At 41.0% G+C, this 21,618-nt stretch overlaps 1 protein-coding gene across 3 annotated transcripts in view; it reads left to right on the top strand.

Annotated features, from left to right (window-relative positions):
- Trim24 (tripartite motif containing 24) overlaps positions 1-21,618 on the top strand; it is a 108,440-nt gene that overhangs the window by 21,811 nt on the left and 65,011 nt on the right. The window contains exon 1 of one of the 3 annotated variants that reach the window (XM_021164257.3): positions 19,047-19,446. The exons of the other annotated variants lie outside the window; for them this stretch is intronic. Coding sequence (XP_021019916.1) covers positions 19,293-19,446 — 154 coding nt within the window. The 5' untranslated portion in view covers positions 19,047-19,292. Of the gene's footprint in view, positions 1-19,046; positions 19,447-21,618 lie in introns of those variants that run through there. 3 annotated transcript variants of the gene reach the window in all.

Genomic DNA, 21,618 nt, shown 5'->3' with positions numbered 1-21,618 from the left:
CTTTCTGTTGTTTTTATTGCTGTTGAAGACCAGCTTTAATTTGTAGTGATCTGTTAGGCATGGAATTATTTCAATCTTTTTATATCTGTTGACATCTGATTTGTGATAGATTGTATGGTCAATTTTGGAGAAGGCACTATGAGGTATTGAGAAGAAGTTATATTCTTTTGATTTAGGATGAAATGTTCTGTAGATAGCTGTTAAATCTATTTGGTCCATAACTTCTATTATTTTCACTGTGTCTGTGTTTAGTTTGTGTTTCCATGATATGTCCATTGATGAGAGTCGGGTGTTGAAGACTCCCACTATTATTGTGTGAGGTGCAGTGTGTGTTTTGAGCTTTAGTAAAGTTTCTTTTATGGATGTGGCTGCCCTTGTATTTGGAGCATAGATGTTCAGAATGAGAGTTCTTCTTGGTAGATTTTTCCTTTGATGAGTATGTGCTACGCACACCAGTGAAGTTTGCCTGGCAGGCCGAGAGGCCTGGGAGCACTCACGAGGCAATGAGTTTCACTGAAACTCACCTCCTGGAACTTTGGCGTTCTCATAACCCGTATACTCATACCCTAACCCCGAGTCAGTCTGGTGTATGTATCCACGTACTCTATTTTAGTATTATCTTATTATAAGTGCCTTTTAAGATTGAATTCTGACATAGCTAAGCCTTCACCAGTGTTCCAACATCCTAGAAAATGCTTGAAGTCCAGGAGCTTGGAAGAGACAATGAAACTAATTAGGCATTACAAAGAACAAGCTAGAATAGCTCAGGGCTAGTGTTTACTTGGAACTGTGGCCCTTCTTACCCAGACCAGGGAATTCACCTTGGCCTAGCTAATAGGTGGGTTTACCATGAGAAAAGTTTGGGAATCCCACTGAGACAGGTTTCTTCACTAGGCCCAAAGAAATCAGGCAGAACTACGGAGCATAAATAAATTTTATGCCTCGGTCCGGCTATTTTTATTATATAATCAGGGAGGAATTGTAGGCTCCCCCAGCCTGAAGCAGGCTGATCCAGACTTTGACCTTGCTGCCACTAAGAAGGAGATTGACTAGGGTGGAGCCTTCCGACCTAGATGGCTCTATTGTTCTGTCACCTGCCACTGCTCACTCCAAGACACTGCTACCTGCTGAGAGGCCCCAGAGATATTCCAGAGGAACATCCTATTCTGCACATCACCTACAGGCTGGCTCCAGACACCACTGGGGGGATGGGCCGCCCTCTAAGTCTTTTTCAGCCCCAGCCTGCCTCCCAGGTGTACCCGGTTCAAGTAGGCCGAGGGCCTAGGTATACAAGTATGAAGTGTCTTTCCTCATCTTTTTTGATGGCAATTTGGTTGAAAGTTAATTTTACCTGATATTAGAATGACTTCTCCAGTTTGTTTCTTGGGATCATTTGCTTGGGAAATTGTTTTCCAGCCCTTTACTCTGAGGTAGTGTCTGTCTTTGACACTGAGGTGCATTTCCTGTGTGCAACAAAATGTTTCACAAAGCTGTGTTATTGGAAATGGAAGTAACAACAGTCAGACAGAACAGGATATATTTGATCCAGAATTTGGTAACTGTTGTTGGAGAGAAGTAAGTTCTCACTGCATTGCTGTTAACAAGTTCAATGAAACTCCTCTTGTGCTCTCTCAAGAACATCTTCATGTTTGTTGGGCTTCTGGTAAGTGTAAATGGAGTGTCAGGTAGATTTGGGAAATGCTGTGAAATTTGTCTGCAAGCATGTACAAGTGTCCTTTCACAGGAATAATTATAATCCTTTGGTCTAGTTTGATTTTATACCCCTCAAAGTAGATAAGCATTGTTTGGCATCTGGGAATCACTGTAAAACCACTAGAAACTGATCTCAGTCAAACAAGGCTGGTTTATGAATGCACACCCCAAGACTGATGGATCCGCAACGCAATCCAGACCCAGGAGCTGAATTGTGACCTGGAGCCAGGATTCTACAGAGCTTTTAAGCCTAAAATCCACAAACACCTGTGCCAAGTTATTCCGCCAGTCAGGATTTAGGGATAGGGGACTTCCTTAGGAGCGTGTCTTTGTTGTACACTTATCCTGCCCCCTTTGGTTGGGGTGTTCAACTGTGGCAGGGGACTTGCCTATCTAACATGCATGCCTTAACTTGCCAACCAGGATGTCAGTTACCCACATACATGACTCTTTCTGCCAAGTAGGATGTCAATTCCCAGGGCGGTCTTGGGAACTTAAACTTTATTTGACCTCTACTCAAAATGGAAGTCACATCCAAAATAGCTTCATATATTGGTGCAAGTGTCTCTCTTATGTTGGGGTACATTCCAGGGCCAACAAAAGCCATAAAGGCTCACACACAGCATGAAATCGGGTACAAAGAAATTCCAGTTGACTTCTTTTGTGATTGGTTTCCAAGAACTCCAAAGCACAGAACATAACAGAATATGTAATCAATTTACTCATAAGAAAGTATCATTAGTAATAGCATATGAAACAATTTCCTTGTAATACTAATAACTTACTATAAATTATTAATAAGATGACTATTATACTGTCAAAAGTTACCCAGGCCTTAACAGGTAACATGCAAATATATTTTCATTCTTTTGGTCAAAGCTGAAGTTTCATTTGGAATGGCCTGATCTTATCAGACAGATCGAGGCATGTTGCATTTGATCCTTGTAGTGATAAATTTAACGCAGTCAAGATGGCAATATTATCAACCACCATGTATGTTATTTTCTGCAATTTGAACTGCAGTCTTGCTTTCTGATTGAAAATCTTTGAGTTCCCCATGAAGCTCAAAAATATTTTAAAACATTTCCTCTCAACAGCCATCTCACTTCTGTGTAAAATAGTTTTGTGCAGCACATCCAACAGTTTCACAGTTGTGAAAACAGGACTATTTAAAGTACTCAGCTTTACAAAATAATTGATGTTTCTTTTCATTATTTTTTTGTAACTCTTGTGGCAGTGTCTTCATTGCTCACATTTGCTGGTGAATCATAATAGTGAGTTCCAGTGACTTTCGGTGACTCCTTCAGTGCAAACATTGAAATCGAGATTGACACACTAGTGTAGCTGGAGCATCATCTGTTCATACACCACAAACTTTCCCCAAGAGAACTTACGCTCTGTCAGAAGTGAACCACCTCTGTCACATGCATCATGTGCAGTAATTGTTATTTCAGGAGGAGTGTAGAAAGAAACTGATCTTAAACACTCTGCTGACAGGGCCCTGATACAGCTGTCTCCTGTGAGACAATGCCGGGGCCTAGCAAACACAGAAGTGGATGCTCACAGTCAGCTATTGGATGGATCACAGGGCCCCCAATGGAGAAGCTAGAGAAAGTACCCAAGGAGCTAAAGGGATCTGCAACCCTATTGTTGGAACAACATGATGTACTAACCAGAACCCCGGAGCTCTTGTCTCTAGCTGCATATGTAGCAGAAGATGGCCTAGTCGGCCATCACTGGAGAGGCCCATTGGACTTGCAAACTTTATATGCCTCAGTACAGGGGAACACCAGGGCCAAGAAGCGGAAATAGGTGGGTTGGGGAGCAGGGCTGGGGGAGGGTATGGGGGACTTTTGGGATAGCATTTGAAATGTAAATGAAGAAAATATCTAATAAATTTTTTTTTAAAAAAACCAAACAAACTAGTAACTGTGGACTGTTGTAAGACCCCGTAGATCTGCCAGCCCAAACCCCACCAGACACTGAGACTTTAATATTTCAAAGCTTATGCCTTAGCTGGATAGACTTTCAACTAGCTCACTTAAGTTAATCCAACCACCTAGTCCACATGGCTAGCTATACCTTCCATGCCCATAGTCACAACTGTCTCCTCTCATGTCTCCTGGTGAAAAGTCCTTCTTTCTTCTCAGAGTCTCTTTCTCTCTACCAGGAAGTCCAACTTTACACTTCCTGCCAGTTATTAGCTGTTAGCTTTTATTCTACAAACAGCTACATTCTAGTCCAAACCAATCAGTAGCAGGACAATGGCAGTTTGGCCAAGGCAGTTTGCTTTTTAACATGATAATCTCAGAGAATCATCTTTTGGGTAGATGAAGGAGGACAAGCATTCACTTATAGAAAGCTGAGAGGACAATTCCAAACATTCTGCCAACATTCAGCTTACTGCCAGATTGGCAATTAACAATCATCATATACAGAGGCACATCTTAGAACAGTGTGAATGAAGGTCGCCTCTACATTGGACAGTTTACAGCATATGTAGATTTATCAGTCTGGATACTTAATAGGAAGTAGGGAAGATTGAATTTTTTTGGATTACCTGATGAAGAATATCAGCAAACATGTCATCTCTTCTTTTGCAGACAGTGTCCTTAGATAAGGAAAGTGTACTCAATTGCATAACAAATTTGTCTCGACTTTGGCCACTAGCAGCAGTAAACTTAACAGTGGTGTGAGGTTTCATAGCTATTTTGATTCTGAGTTCCACTAAATATGAAACTTCAATGGCTGCTGTCTTAGTTAGGGTTTTACTGCTGTGAACAGACACCATGACCAAGGCAAGTCTTATAAAAAACAACATTTAATTGGGGCTGGCTTACAGGTTCAGAGGTTCAGTCCATTATCATCAAGGTGGGAGCATGGCAGTATCCAGGCAGGCATGGCACAGGAGGAGCTGAGAGTTCTATGTCTTCATCTAAAGGCAGCTAGTGGAAGACTGACTTCCAGACAACTAGGGTGAGGATCTTATACCCACATCCACAGTGACACACCCATTCCAACCAGGTCACACCTATTTCAACAAGGCCACACCTTCAGATGGTGCCATTCCCTGGTCCAAGGATATACAAACCATCACATTCCACTCCCTGGTCCCCATAGACTTGTTCAAAAACATGAGTCTATGGGGGCCACACTTAAACATAGCATAATGCAAAGTGCATTTAGTCCAACTTTCAAAGTCCTCATAGTCTATAGCAGTCACAACAATGTTAAAAGTCCAAAGTTAAAGGTCTCTTCTGAGATTCATCCAACTTAATTAACTGTAATCTCCAAAGCAAGGCAGGAAACCAGCTGGGCAAACTCCAAACTCTGCATCTCCATGGCTGATGTCAAAGCAGTCTTCAGATCTCCACTCCTTTTTCATCTTTGTTGACTGCAACAAACTGCTTTCTCCTGGGCTGGTTCCACTCCCTGTTAGCAGCTTTCCTCAGCATGTGTCCCATGGCTCTGGCATCTTTAACATCTTTGAGTCTCCAAGGCAAATTCAATGTTACAGCTTCTTGTTTCAGTGTCTGGGATTCCACTTGATCTTTTGGACTCCTCCTAAGGGCTGGCATCACTTTTCCAGCTCTGCCCTCTGTAGCACTCTAAGCTCAGGTTGATCCACTCCACTATCGCTGCAGTTCTTGGTGATCACTCCATGGTACTGACATCTCTAATACACTGGGGTCCACTCCAACTAGGCTTCACCAATAGCCTCTCATAGGCTCTCTTCAGGGTGCCAAGCCTCAAATCCTTTGCATGACCCCTTCAGTCCTGGGCCATCAACTACAGCTGAGGCTTCACCTTCTCCAATGGCCTTCCCTGGCCTCTCACAGTGCTAAGCCTCAGCTTCTCTCCATTATCCCTTCATTCCTTCATAAGCAGTACCACCTGAGTGACTCTTACACATTACCAAGTCCAGCCGCAGCATGAGGTGCAACCTTGGTTATCTCTGGAACACAGCTTCTTTGTGCTCCCAGAAAACAATTTCCAGAAGATTTCACCTCAGTGATGCTGGTCTCTTCTTAATCACTGCTAATTCCTTAGCTCCAGCTAACCAGCATCAATTTTCCCAGTAGTTCCTTCCATTCTTAACTCTAGAGCCAGAGCCACATGGCTGAAGCTGCCGAGTTCTGCTTCTTACAGGAACTAGAACATGATCCCCTTGTCCTATTACATTATCACTAACTTTATGTTTTCTAAATCCTTCACTGCCTAAGCTTGGCTATCCTGGTTCTTGCTCTGTAGATTGACCTTGAATGCAGAGATCAGCATGCCTGTCTCCTGAGATTAAAGGTGTGTACCACCATGCCTGGATTTATTTTAGCTGGGTAAGATCTTGCCCCAAGGTCCCACTCCCTTAATCTGTTATCTCCTAGAACACAGGAATTTGTTCCATTTCATTTCCTGGTACCCCTTTAATACTCAAACCATATATTTTATATTTTTCCTTTCTAAGCTTGCTATGCTTGTTCAAACTTCTCTTCATAAGACTTAACCAGAGAACAAAGTCTCTGCTGGGCTTTTTTGAAACTTCCTTTGTCAATGCAATTAATCCAAGTCTCTTCACCTTAGCCTCAGGCAAACTTTTCAGACAAGGGCAAAAAATAGCCACATTCTTCACCAAAGTACCACAAAACCAGTCTTTATGCCACATTCTGAAATTCTTCTCCTTTGAAATCTCTTGGGCCAGGTCAACACAGTTCAAATTACTCCCAGCAACTAAGTCTTCCATATTCCTACTAGGATGACCCATTAAGCCCCATTTAAAGCATTCCATTGCTTTCCAAATACAAAGTCCCAAAATCCACATTCTGTCAAATAAAAGCATGGTCAGACCTATCACAGCAATATCCCACTCCCAGTACCAACTTCTGTCTTAGTTAGGGTTTTACTGCTGTGAACAGACACCATGACCAAGGCAAGTCTTATAAAAAACAACATTTAATTGGGGCTGGCTTACAGGTTCAGAGGTTCAGTCCATTATCATCAAGGTGGGAGCATGGCAGTATCCAGGCAGGCATGGCACAGGAGGAGCTGAGAGTTCTATGTCTTCATCTAAAGGCAGCTAGTGGAAGACTGACTTCCAGACAACTAGGGTGAGGATCTTATACCCACATCCACAGTGACACACCCATTCCAACCAGGTCACACCTATTTCAACAAGGCCACACCTTCAGATGGTGCCATTCCCTGGTCCAAGGATATACAAACCATCACAGCTGCTATGTTTTGTTGTGGTACTTGCCAGCAGCATCAAATTTGGTGTTCTTAACTCCATCAGCTTTGCTTCTAAAATAGTTAGCATCCTTGGCTGGCAAAGCTCAGATGCTTGCTACCAAAGTGGTGATTTAGTTTGTCTTCAATATGAAGTTGATAGAACTTCACAACAAATAACACATTGCAATTCCTGCTGTAATTGTTGAGGGAAAACCACTCTAAAATCCTCACTGTATTTTCTTAATGTTCTTCTCTACATGATCCATTGTCATGGAATGGTTTTCTAATGAAAACAAATATATAGCAATAGCTTTAATAAAACAAAAGATAATATTGTTCAGTCAGTACAGCTCATTAACGTTTCCTAGGATTTATCATCCTATCTCTTTTTTAGATACATGTTGTTACCACAGGAGGCACCATTCAAATCATAGCTGAATATAAAAAGACTGATCTGCAACCATATTAAATTCCCATGGTACATGGGAATCATAAGTCATAAAGTGTCATTTGACCTGCAATACTGCTGCTTTCAACACAGACGCTCTCTACACATGTGTAGTTGGTCTGCATAAGAACATTATAGCACTAACCCTGTCACATGTTGCTGTATTTGGGGTATATGTGATAGAGTTGGCACTGTGATGTCATCATGTCAGGCACTCTTATGTGGGCATATCTGCAGGCGAGTGGACTTGTCTGGGGACACATAGAGGAGAAAGTGTGTTTTCTCTGATGGTCTTAGTTGGCCCTTGTGAAAGGGTCATTAGGGTTATTCATCCTTCAAAGGGGTCAAGACCCACAGGTTGAGACCCGCAGCTGTACACTTTCTGCAAATTCTGATTTGTAGTAATATACTAAGTGGAAACAGCAAGGCACAAGGGAACCTATACTACTCAGTGTCTTTTGAGAGGCAGGATGACATTATTATGTATTTGTGCATTTCTTAGCTCTGTATACTGGAAGGACTTGGTAACTAAGGTACAGCAATCTCGACACTACTAAACTAGACTGCTGTATCTCTGTGAAGTGTTTGTGAGTGGATCGAGTTGCTGCTCCTGACAAGTGAACTGAATTTTTGACTACCTGACAACATAGATGGGATTTGCTGCAAAGAACCATTTCTAAACAGGTCCACTTCCCCTGTATCCTTTTTTCCCACTACCTCTGATGGGTGATAGGCTAGAAGGGTGGTTAAAGTGTTTAAGGACCATTATTAAAAATAGTCTTTGAGAAAAATTCTCTTCTATTAGATTCAGTGTATCTGGTTTTATGTTGAGGTCTTTGATCCATTTGGACTTTAGTTTTGTGCAGGGTGATAAATATGGATCTATTTGCGTTTGTCTACATGCAGACATCCAATTAAACCAGCACCATTTGTTGGAGATGCTTTCTTTTTTCCATTGTATGGTTTTGGCTTCTTTGTTAAAAATCTGGTGTCCATAAGTGTGTGGGATTATTTCTGGGTCTTTGATTCTATTCCATTGATCAACCTGTTTCTGCACCAGTACCATGTAGTTCTTAATCACTTGAGGTCTGGAATGGTGATTCTTGTTGTTGTTCATGACTGTTTTGGCTGTCCTTGGTTGTTGTTGTTGTTTTCCATATAAAGTTGGAATTTTGTTTTTTGTTTTTTTTTTTTGGTTTTTCGAGACAGGGTTTCTCTGTGTAGCCCTGGCTGTCCTGGAACTCACTTTGTAGACCAGGCTGGCCTCGAACTCAGAAATCCGCCTGCCTCAAAGTTGGAATTTTGATGGGGAGTGCATTAAATCTGATTACTTTTAGTAAGATTTTTTTACTATGTTAATCCTGCCTATCCATGAACATCTTTCTATCTTCTGATAGCTTCTTTAATTTCTTTCTTCAGTAATTTTCTTTATCTGCCCATTTATAACTTGTATAAAGTAGGGCTACTGATTTCTTTGAGTTAATTCTATATCCAGCCACTTTGCTGAAGGTATTTATCAGGTGGTAGAATTTTGGGAACTGCTTATGTATACTATCATTGTCTGTGAATAGTGGAACCTTTACTTCTTCCTTTCCAACTTTTATTCCCTTGATCGCCTTTGTTGTCTTATTGCTCTAGTTAGAACTTCAAGAACTATATTGAATAAATAGGGTGAGAGTAGGCAGCCTTGTCTTGTACCTGATTTTAATGGAATTGCTTTAAGTTTCTCTCCATTTAATCTAATGTTGGCTTTGGCTTATTGTATATTGCTTTTTGTTATGTTTAGGCATGTGCCTTAAATCCCTGATCTCTCCAAGACTTTTAACATGAATGGGTGATAGATTTTATCGAAGGCTTTTTAGATGATCGTGTGATTTTTGTCTTTCAGTTTGTTTATATGGTAGATTACGTTGATGGACTTTCATAAATTGAATCATCCCTGCATCCCTAGGATGAAGCCTACTTGATCATGGTGAATGATATTTTTGATGTGTTCTTGGATTTTGCAAGAATTTGAGTATTTTTTTTTTTTTTTTTTGGTTTTTCGAGACAGCGTTTCTCTGTGTAGCCCTGGCTGTCCTGGCACTCACTTTGTAGACCAGGCTGGCCTCGAACTCAGAAATCCGCCTGCCTCTGCCTCCCAAGTGCTGGGATTAAAGGCGTGTGCCACCACGCCCGGCTGAATTTGAGTATTTTTATGTTGATGTTCATAAGTGAAATTGGTTTCAAGTTCTCTTTCTTTGTTGAGTCTTTGTGTGGTTTCAGTATCAGGGTGACAATGGCCATAGAATGAGTTTGGCAGTGTTTCTTCTGTTTGTATTTTGTGGAATAGTTTGAGAAGTACTGGTATTAGCTCTTCTTTGAATGTCTGGTAGAATTCTGCCCTAAAACCTTCTGGCCTCTTTTGATTGGGAGATGGTTTCTCTTCCTGTAGGGACTACGGGACTGTTGAGATAGTTTACCTGAGCTTGACTTAATTTTGGTATGTGGTGTCTGTCTAGAAATTTCATCCCTTTTTTTTTTCCCCCACATTTTCCAATTTTGTGGAGTACAGGCTTTTGAAGTAAGACCTAATGATCCTGGGAGGTTTTATTCAATTCCTTCACAGGTTGTGTTTTCCTGTAATTCTTTAAGGGATTTTTATGTTTCCTCTTTAAGGGCTTCTACCTGTTTATCCGTGTTCCTCTATTTCTTTTCTTCTTTTTGTTTTTTTGTTGGTTGTGTGTGTGTTTTGGTTTTTCCAGACAGGGTTTCTCTGTATAGCCCTCACTGTCCTGGAACTCACTCTGTAGACCAGGCTGGCCTCGAACTCAGAAATCCGCCTGCCTCTGCCTCCCAAGTGCTGGGATTAAAGGCGTGTGCCACCACACCCGGCTCCTCTATTTCTTTAAGGGAGTTTTTTTTTATGCTTCTTAAAGTCCTCTATCATCATTATAAGATGTGATTTTTAAATCAAAATCTTGCTTTTTTCGTGTGTTGGGGTATCCAGGGCTTGCTGTGGTGGAACAACTTGTTTCTGATGATGCCAAGTAGCCTTGGTTTCTGTTGCTTATGTTCTTGTACTTGCCTCTCACCATCTGGTTATCTGTGGTGTTAGCTGATCTTGCTGTCTCTGACTATGGTTTATCCCTCCTTGAAAGCCTGTGTGTCAGTACTCCTGGGAGACCAGCTCTCTCTGGGAGGAATTTGGGTATGGAGAGGTGTGGCATAGGGTTAGCTCCAGGATGCAGATGGAAACTGGAAGGATCTTGTTCCCTGCTGTTCCTTGGTTTCTGTGTCCTGATGGCTCTGACGGGTCCCTCTTTTTTCAAATTCCTCTGGCAGGAATTTGAGCAGAAATGGTGGTCTTACCTGTGCTCGCAGGTGTATTGCACTCCTGGGAGACCAGCTCTTTCTTGGTAGTATCACAGGGTCAGCTCCTGGCGCATACGGAAACCAGAAGAATCCTGTCCCAGGCTGCTCCTTGGTTCCTGTGTCCTAAGGTCTCCAGGCGGGTCCCTCTTAGCAGAAGCAATCGTCTTACCTGTGTTCACAGGCTTGTCAGCACTCCTGGGAGACCCACTCTCTCCCTGTAGTATTTGGATGGAGTACTGTAGCACAGGGTCAACTCTGGGCTCTGTCTTCTTTAAGGGATATAATTGTTTTGTCTTTAAGGGCTTCTACCTTTTTGATTGTGTATTGAATTTCTTTAAGGAAATTATTTATATCCTTTTTAAAGGCCTCTACCATCTTCATGAGACTGGGATTTGAGGTCACAGTGTTTTTATTTAGGTGTGTTAGGATATACAGGGCTTGCTGTAGTAGGAGAGGTGGGTTCAGATGGTGTTATATTGTATGAGCTTCTGTTGATTATGTTCTTTCAACACCTCTGTTGCTGGTTGGCCTGAGTGTTCTGAGTTGGATTGAGCCTCCCAGGAGGAATGTCTCAAGTTTGAGCAGACCTCCTGGGAGTCAGACAGCTGTGGGGTAAAGGGGGAGTGCTGCTCAGTGCCTGCTGTTGGTGCAGGCGGGAACCAGAAGGAAGATAGAGTTCCAGCTAGGCAGGGTAGAGCCCACAACTGCTAGGCTTGCTGGAGTCCTTGCTGGTGAGGGTGTTGAGGTGGGGAGGTGGGGAGGTGGGGGTGTATCCCTTGTATGTGTTGGGTTAGAGCCTGGCTCTTGGGAGGCAGGCACTGCTGTGGTGTGGGTCCCTCCTCCCTCCCTCCCTCCCTCCCTCCCTCCCTCCCTCCCTCCCTCCCACCATTGTCATCGTTGTCTTCGCCTTCTTTGTCTTCTTCTTTCTTCTTCTTCTTCTTCTTCTTCTTCTTCTTCTTCTTCTTCTTCTTCTTCTTCTTCTTCTTCTTCTTCTTTTTCTTCTTCTTCTTCTTCTTCTTCTTCTTTCTTCTTCTTTCTTCTTTCTTCTTCTTCTTCTTCTTCTTCTTCTTCTTCTTCTTCTTCTTCTTCTTCTTCTTCTTCTTCTTCTTCTTCTTTCTTCTTCTTCTTTCTTCTTCTTCTTCTTTCTTCTTCCGTTCTGTGAGCAGATGACCTGGTGTTTTGGCTCATACAATCTTTCTGCTCCCTCTTCTCAGTATTTACTGAGCCCTAGTTTTAGGGATTGTAATAGACATTGGTGTTGGACCCATTTGGATTACTTTTAAAGGAAGAGGCAGTTGTATGTTTGTGAATCTCTTTTGTTTGGGTAGTTTAGAACACCATGTTACCTTGAAGAGGTAGAGTTTAGAATTCTCTCTTCTCTTCTCCCTTTCTGTTTCTCCCTCTCCCCCCTCTCCCCCCCCCCAAAAAAAAAAGCTTTCAACTATGTTACACTGGCTGGCCTTGTACTCACCAAGATCATCCACCTCTGACTCCCAAGTGATCAGTTTGAAATGGCATTAAGGCTTTAATGAATATATCTATTAAAATTTACTGTACCAAGAGAACTACTTTTTACCTTTTGGGCAGCAATCCAAAAGTTTATCAGCATGCTCTCTCTGAAACTTTGTGAAACTAGATAGAATGCATTTACAGTGAAGGTGCATTTGACAGTTTTTGAAATGTTGGTGATCCTTTTATCTTTGACCCACAAACCCACTTCTAGGAGTCTATTTTAAAAGCACTCAGCTACTGGTCTAAAGTGGTATGTAGACAGTTACTCACTGTGTCTTCTGTAATACAGAAGATTAAAAGTAAGCCATTAGAGGAGAGATGTTGTATACAGGGATCTAATCACCCAGTGTGTGTGTGTGTGTGCGCGCGTGTGTGTGCATGTGTGTGGCTGAGGGAATAACAAATCAGACCTACTGTATATTTAATGATGTGAAATGAGTCACCCTAATACTGTATGCGAACAGGAACAAGCTGCAGGGTAGTATATATAGTAGGCAGCTACTTTTTGTGTAAGAAAAATAATTTTTAAAACAAAATTTAAATATTTGTAAACTAGAAAATGTTTAACAAAATGGTTTAAAAACAAAGTAATGAAAATAGTTACCTAAAGGGAAATAAAGTTAGGGCGTGAAAAGGTGATGGGGAAAGAAGTTTGACCTTTGAACTCAGCCAATATTTTACATATTCACACACTTTTTTTTTTTTTTTTTTTGGGGGGGGGGTTTCGAGACAGGGTTTCTCTGTGTAGCCCTGACTGTCCTGGAACTCTGTAGACCAGACTGGCCTCAAACTCAGAAATCTGCCTGCCTCTGCCTCCCGAGTGCTGAGATTAAAGGCATGCGCCACCATGCCCGGCCACAAGTTTTTATCAGCATAGAAAGTAAAGTCTAAAAGTAAATGATTTTAGGAAACTTCAAGTTTGCTGAGTTGGTAGCATATCATTGGATTTTACTATCACGTTTGTTATAGCAGACTTACTTATCACAGTATTTTTCAAATAGTACAATTTATTCAATATTTAATAACAATCACTCAGTTTAGGATCTCTCTTCCATGTTTTTATTACCTTTTCTGCCCCCCCCCACCTTTGTGTGTGTGTGGGGGAGTGTCTCCTGTAGTCTAGGCTAGCCTTGCATTATAGATCCTCCTGCTCGTGTACCTCCTGGTTGCTGGGATTATGGGCCTGTGCCATATGCCTTGCTCGCTGACTGGACGGTTTTGAGGGGTAGCAAGTGGAGCGGGGAATCTAGCTTTCTCTTGTCTTCTGACCTCCTTTGTTGTGCATAAGAGTCTTGCCTTTTTTTTTTTCATGATAATTTATTCCTTTTGATTTCAGTTTTTGCATATTACATATTTTTCATTCTCTCTTGGATTCACTCATCCTGGAAAATTTTCAGAATTATTTCATTTCTTCAGAATTCTTGCCCATTATATTTTCTTTCTGAAATTCTGGTTAAAGACTTGTTCTGTATTCTATGTGTATTTATCTCTGGAGTTTTGTTCTACTCCATTGTTTCCAATACTTTTATTTTTAATTATATGTTTATATGTATGTCGGAGTATGGGTTTGTGCACATGAGTGCAGTGTCAGTGGAGGCCAGAAGAGGGCTTTGGTCACTTGTTGTGAGCTGCCTGTTGTGCGTGTGGGGAACTGGAGTCAGAGCTTCTGGAAGGGCAAGTAGTGCATGCTCTTGACCAAGGAGGCTTGAATGTCACTGAGCTACATTACTGAAGTGTATTATAGTTATGGAGACATATAGTGCAAGTCCTTCAAATTAATTTTCCAAATTATTGTTCAGGTAGAAATACATATCATTAATTTAAAAATCATCCTTTAACCATGAGTTATTTGGAAATATGTTTGTTAGTATTCCTGCACAAATTGAAGGAATCCTGGGACTTGGGAGTCCAGGAACCACACAACTCTGAGGTGGGACAGCGTCCTAATGAACGGGTATCCTGAGACATGGGAGCCCAGGAACCACACAGCTTTGAGAGCAAGCCTCCTCAGCAGAGGCACAGCAGCCCCAGGGAGGCTATCCCTGGCTGAGCTGGAGTGTTACAGTGTAACAGCTAGGCCTCACTGCTCCTTTTCAGCATTGCAGCTCATAGGAGGGTATCTCCAACTGAGCTAAGGAGGGGAGGAGCCTCAGCCCTGCTCCAGTCTTAGCTTCCTGGCTTCTTGCCATCAGTCACACTAGGCAGCAAAAAAGATTTATTGAGAGGGACAAATCCAGGGTTGGCTGTCTCTGCCCCCAGAAGACAACATGGAACAGAACTGTACTGAGGGCTTATATAGAGTTTCTTAGGGTGTGTGTGTGTGTGTGTGTGTGTGTGTGTGTGTTAAGGTGGGGGGTGGATCTCCAGGGTGAGGATTGGTGGGATTTCAAGTCCTAAGCTTGGAGAAGCTCAGGGATTCGTGGATTTTCCTGTTCAGAGATTAGTGGGATTTTTTTTTTTTTCTTGTAGGGAAGGCCTTGTCAGAGCCATTAGGGGATTCTGGGGGTTAGTGCTTGGCTGCTGGAGCTTCTCAGACAGGGACCTGGTCACTTTCCTGCTTTGAGAGTGTTACACAGTATGCAGAGTTTGCAAAGGGAGTTTCCCAGCTGCTGGAGTGTGAATAGCCAACAGTTTAATTTCTAAGATGATGTCATTTTGATGATGAAGCAGGCTGTATGTTTCAGTTTATTTTACTTTACTGTGTGTAAATATTTGGCCTTTGCATGCATGTATGTTTGTACTCTGTGCACGCTGCTGGGAGCCAAACCAGGACCTCTGGAACAACTGCGACTTTTAACCACTGTGCCTGCCATCTCTCCAACTCTGTAATTCTTTGAAAACATGTTTTACTGTTTAGCATATATTACATCTTGATGACTTTACATTCACACTTAAATTTACATTCTGCTAGTGTGGGGTGACAATAAATGTCATTGTATCAAGTTATTTAACTCAAATCTTTTTTTAATTAGATATTTTCTTCATTTACATTTCAAATGCTATATCCTTTCCTAGTTTCCTCCCCGAAAGTCCCCTATACCCTCCCCACACCCTGCTCCCCAACCCACCCACTCCCACTTCCTGGCCCTGGCATCCCCCCCCCCCCCCCATACTGGGGCATATAATAGCAAGACCAAGGACCTCTCCTCCCATTGATGGCTAACTAGGCCATCCTCTGCTACATATGCAGCTAGAGACACAAGCTCTGGGGGGTACTGGTTCGTTCATATTACTATTCCTCCTATAGGGTTGCAGACCCCTTTAGCTCCTTGGGTACTTTCTCTAGCTCCTTCATTGGAGGCCCTGTGTTCCATCCAATAGATGACTGTGAGCATCCACTTCTGTATTTGCCAGGCACTGGCATAGCCTCACAAGAGAGAGCTATATCAGGGTCCTGCCAACAAACTCTTGCTGGCATATGCAATAGTGTCTAGGTTTCGTGGTTTTAACTCAAGTCTTATTGCTGATTTTATCTATTTATTTATTTGCTCATTACTCTGTTGGTAATTGAGAGAAGAGAATTGAAATCTCCAACTACAACACAGCTTTTTTCAACTGTGACTATTTCTAAAATGTCTATTATAATGTTCTGTTAGGTACCTTGTGTGTAAGATTGCAGGTTCTTAAAGAATTGACCCCTTTTATGACTAGACAGTAACTCTGACTGTCCAGGAACTCACTCTGTAGACCAGGATGGTCCTGAACTCAGAGATCCACCTACCTCTTCCTTCCTAGCACTGGAATTAAAGGCAAGTTCGATCCCTCCATCCCCTGCTAGACAGTACTTTCTGATGACAATCCTTGTTGTATAGTCTACTGTGTATGACATTATGGTAAACTACACTAGTTTTTTGGGAGAGTTGTTTGTTTATTTGTTTTTCCTTGTAAAGAAGCCTGGTTACTATTTTAGCTTGCTACATCTTCTACTGCATTTTTATTACTTACTTACATAAATTCAGTGAGACAGAACAACACAGATTACATGATGGAGGTTTATTATAAGAAGATATAAAAGGACCAGCAGAAGTTAACTATTCATTGCCAACCAGCCCCTCAAGGCTTAGGAAAGCAGTCCAAGGTAGATGAAGTCTTGTTTGTATACTGTGGGGAAGGAATTATATAAAACAAGCAGCTACCCTGAGTATATAACCCAGTGGCAGTATTATTCATTGGACTTAAAACATTGAGGGATATGTTGTTTCCAAGACAACAGGAACAGAGATCTGCATGTTCCAGTCAGTCCCTCATTTCAAGATGTTGCAGCCACAATACAGAGAATTATAAATGAGAAAGAAAGAAGTATAAAATTTCTGAATAACTTGTCCCGAATGTATGTATGAGTGTATAGTGTGTGTGTGTGTGTGTGGGGGGTGCTGATGGTGTGTAGCTCAACAGCAGAGCACTTGGGTGGCATGTGTGAGGCCCTGGATCCAATCCCTAGCATCTTAGGAAAATAGTATAGGAGCTGGGGAGAGAGCTCAGCAGAGAGCACTTGCTACTCTTGCAGTTCCTAGCACCTATGTGTTAGCTCACAACTATCTGTAACTGCAGTTCCAGAGGATCTCATAGCCTCTTCTGGCCGCTGCATGCACATTACACGTGTGATGCACATACATACATGCAGGCAAAGTACTAATACACATAAAATAAAAATATTAATTTTTCTAAAGTAAAGTGTGTTTCTGTTGATATTATGTGAGTCTTTTGATAGCACATAATTCATTCCATTAAGATGGAATACAGTGATGATACCATTAAATTATACCAGTGAATTTATAGTCATCAGTGTATTGTTAACAGCCTAACAATACATTTCTCAGCATATCCCCAGCACTTTCGTATGGTGTGTGAGTGTGTGTATGTGTGGAAGGGCGTAGGGGGTGTGTGGGTGTTGATAGCAAGCCATTAGTGGTATGACTAAGTACAGATCACTGATTTATACTCTGTACATTAACTCACTTTTCTCCGTAGATGTCACAATTTATATGTCTTGACTAGGATCTGTCTGATCATTCACCTCATGTCACTTGATCAGGTGCATGTAAATAGACCTTAAATCCACACCCCTTTCATAGAAATGAACAGGTTATGTGCATGCTAGCCATTCTAAAGTTATAAACTCTGCACTAATAGAAGCTAAGACTAAAAAGGCTAAAAGTGGGATAGCAAGTCACGCATCTTAGACTCCAGAAGATTAAAACATTTAAGTTTAAATGGGCAATGAACAAAACATTTAAAGAGTTGTTTTTGTTAGAGAATACAGAAAAAACAAAAGAACATTTGTAGCGTTAGTAAGTTACAATCAAGTAGTTTCTGTTTAATTTGTTTCTGAAATATAGTCTGCATTCTTTGTGTTGTGCATGAAACAGTTTGTATTATTTGCTTTATGATTTCTCTAAAGTGACTCCTTCCTTGCCTGTGTGGTTTCAAATGACTCCTTAAAAATAATTTAAAAAAAATCTTGTGTTGCAAATTATTCCTACTCTTCTAGGTTGGTGTGTGTAATAAAGACTTATTTCAGTTAGGCATTGGTTATATTTACTGTATGGTATGAAATGTCTTGGCTTTTTGTTAGGATTTGGTTTGTTTGCCTATTTTTTTGTACTGAAATATCTATGATTTGGGAATGAAATTGAAGGAGAAGTTCAAATTTGGGATCTAACGACCCCCAAGTTGGGGAGGATAACAGAGATAAGGCCATGTTGGTTCTTTTGAAAAAAGCCAGTTGTTGTCACCTGATTTTAATGAGAGGATAAGGATATAATGCACACCTTCCAAGGTTCCAGCCCAGGTTAGACCTTCATATACATTACTTATTCTCAAAGTAATACTGCTGTGAATTTTTTGATAAACATGGAACACTTAGCACAGTAACTGGAACACAGCAAGTTGTAGCTGCCAGTGTGATAGTTCAGTGTTACTGTTTTTACAGAAAACAGATTTTTTTAAAGGTGATTAGGAGCTATAAACAATAAAGAGGGTTAATGTAGGTCTATGTGGTATATATGACTTTAAAACCAATGCTAAGTTTGCTTTTGTTATTGTTAAATGGTTTTTTTGTTGTTGTTGTTTTGGTTTTTGTTTGTTTTGTTTCTGTTTTGTGCTGGGTATTGAACCCAGAACCTTATGGCATGTTCTACCAGTGAGGTATGACCCTTACTATAGTATCTGTCTATTTAAGTACTTTCCATCCTAGCACCCAGGATTCAGGCCATAAACTTTTTTCAGAGTATGGGACTATGAGTAAATCATAGTAACTCTGAATATACTAGAACCGATATGGGGAAGGTTAGAATCCTTGGGCTCTTCCAGAACCAGGTGAGAGGCTCATACAGAAGCTAACAAGTCTTTGACTTGGATAAGGAAGGTCTCTTTCTTGGGGCTTGGAAGGTATTTATTTACTTCAGGAAAGAATTTGAATGTCTTTGAAGGGACCTGCTTCCTTTTTCTAGCCATAGCCACTATTATAAGTTTTTTGTTACTCATTATTAGACTTTTCTTCTAGTTTTATTAGTTCTGTGTGCTTTCTTGAATTTTCATTTTGATTTAGTTGATTTCTTTGTTTCGTAATATGTGTTCATTTTGCTGCTGTCTATTATTTGAATGTGGCACACAAGCTTATTGCTACTGTATAGATATTTAGATTGTTATAAAGGCTTTTTATGTAAAACACTACTGGCATTCTTAGAACATGTCTCTAGATGGTAAAGTATGATTTTTTTTAATTGTAATTTTTAATTGTGGATCACAAATATGTGCTTTGTACAAAGGGAGTTGTACATGTACATCACTCATCTGTTTCATCAGCAAGTAGGAACCAAGAGAAAGCAGTCAGGATCATAAAACTTCCTCACAGAACACACCCGTCATGAGCCTTTGACCTCACTTGGACACACCCCTCAACTCTATGACCTCACTGGACACACCCCTGTAGATTCTAGAACCTCACAAGGCCCATTCATGCAGTCTCACCACCTGGTAGTTGTACTTTGGAGACCCAGCCTTTAACAGGGGCACCTTGGGGGCCACTAGCTATTCAAGTATGGCAGATATTTTTGATTACACTTTTATTGGTGGGTGTGGAGGTGCTTGTGCCACATGCGCATGTGGAAGTCAGAGGATAACTTGGAAAAGTCAGTTCTTTCCATCCTGTGTTCGTCCCACAGATAAAACTGCTGTCACTGGTGATGAGCAAGGTACCTTATCCACTATCCACTGAGCTGTCTCAGCAGCCAAATTCTAAAGTGGATGTTTTGCTTAAGACAGGATTTCAGTATGTAGCCCTTGGCTGTCCTGGATGATACTTTGTAGACCAGGTTGTCTTTCAGGGATCTACCTGCATCTGCCTACTGGGATAAAAGGCAGGCATTTGCATGCCTGGCCAATTTAAAATTTTTAATCTACTCAAAATTTTAGGGGTCAGGTAAAGTAGGAATTTAATCATGTCCTCTTTCCTGAATGATAATTAGTAGCCACCCCAGCAACTTGAAGAGGTCATCTGTTTTCCTGCTAGTTTCTAGTTCCACATTGATTATACATATATGTTTCTGGTGTACATATTCATTTCTGGTTTTGCTTTTACAAAAATACCATATTATTTACTTATGGCTTCGTGGTCATTATTTAATAGACATGTTCTGCCATCAAAATGCTAGTAAGAATTAGAAACAACCTTGAATATATAGCTGTATTGACAGGTTTTCTTCATTATTTAGAGGTTTTGTTTGTTTTATAATACAACATTTTCTCAGCAATGATCTCTCTTATCTCATAAAATTTACTCTTAAGTACTTAATAGTATAAAAGTATTTTTTAATTTAAATTTATATCATTTTTCCCTTCCCTTTCCTCCCTCCAATCTTTCCCATGTATACCTCCCATACTCCCTCTTGAAATCATAGCCTCTCTTTTCTTTAGTATATATTATGCCTAAATATGTAAATAAACCTCAGTCCATTTAGTATTTGTTACTTATATGTATATTAACCAATTGAGGGGATTCATCCCCAGGGGAAATCTTATTTCTCCTCCCTCAGCATTCCTTAATTGCCTATGTTATCCCACTTCTCTATTAACATGTCTATTAAGGCTGGGCTATTCCAGGTCTTGTTGAGACAGTCATATTATTATGCTTTGTCATTTCCAGCAGGACCATTCTCACAGCAAATTTTCTGGCCCTTTAGCTCATACAGTCTTTCTGCCCATTCTGCCCTGAGTCTTGGCCATGCACCCCATGATCACTTGTGGTCTCCCAGGTGGTGTTAAGAGGGTTTCTTGAATGCGGGGTAAGAGCTACATTTATCTGAGGGTGCTGGGATAAATACTTAGAGTGTAGTTTGGAGTTGTGCTGGTTTAGTAAAGTGATGGTGGTAGGTTCTCATTTAAAGTCCATGACCTCACCTATTCCTAGCTTTTGTTGGATAATCATCAGCTCTTATGGAGGAACATAGTCCAAGTGGTTAAAAAAAAAACAAGACAGACAAAACAAAACAAAACAAAAGGGAACTTAAAATTTGTATTTGCTTCAGTGTTGAGGATCAGACTTAGATCATTACATATGTGAATGAAGGACCCCTGAAGGGAGACCCTCACGCAAGTCTCCGGAATAGCGCACCCAGCAAGACACTGAGACCGAACTTGCTATAATCACACGAGGAACTTTATTAACAGTGAGAAGACGGGACAAGAGCTCAAACCAGCATGCTGGGGCTGAGACTCATACACCACTCAGGGGTAGAGGAGTTCTACCCCGACCCTATTTTTCAGCAGGCTTATAAAGGCAAAAACCACAAACTAGGGGGAGGATCAGGGAGGAAATAGGGGAAGTCTAGGGGTGGATACTTGTTTTAAGGCACCTGAGATATTGAAACATTCTGCGGTTGTTTTTCTCAAAAGTTTCGGGTAATTAGGCCATCTGGCAGGGGGCCAGGGTCCATGTTCTTAGGGCAGTCCGTATTTTTCCACTCTTGATGAGATCTCAGATGGATTTTTAAAATATTTTTTAAGTGTGTGTGTGTGTGTGTTGCCTACATGTGTGTCTGTACACCATTTATGTGCAGTGCCCACTAAGCCCAGTTCCCGAGGAACTGGTGTTACAGATGGTTGTGAATAGCCACGTGGGTGCTAGGAGTCGAACTTAGGACCTCTGGAAGAGCAGCCAGTGTTTTAAACTGCTGAACCATCTCTCCAGCCCTAGGTTTTTCTTTTTTTTTTTTTTTTTTTTTAATGTACACAGATAAAATTGGCCTATGGATTTCTTTGTGTTTGTTCTTAATGCATTTTGCTTTATAAATGTGTATTTGTATCAATTACTTTCCATTGCTATGATAAAATACCAGATAGAAACAGTTTAAGGAGGAAGAAGCCCA

This window comes from Mus caroli, unplaced genomic scaffold (genome assembly GCF_978045245.1).
Source record: "Mus caroli unplaced genomic scaffold, Mus_caroli_1 scaffold_7, whole genome shotgun sequence".
NCBI lineage: Eukaryota > Metazoa > Chordata > Mammalia > Rodentia > Muridae > Mus > Mus caroli.
This window is presented reverse-complemented; position numbering and strand designations above follow the sequence as displayed.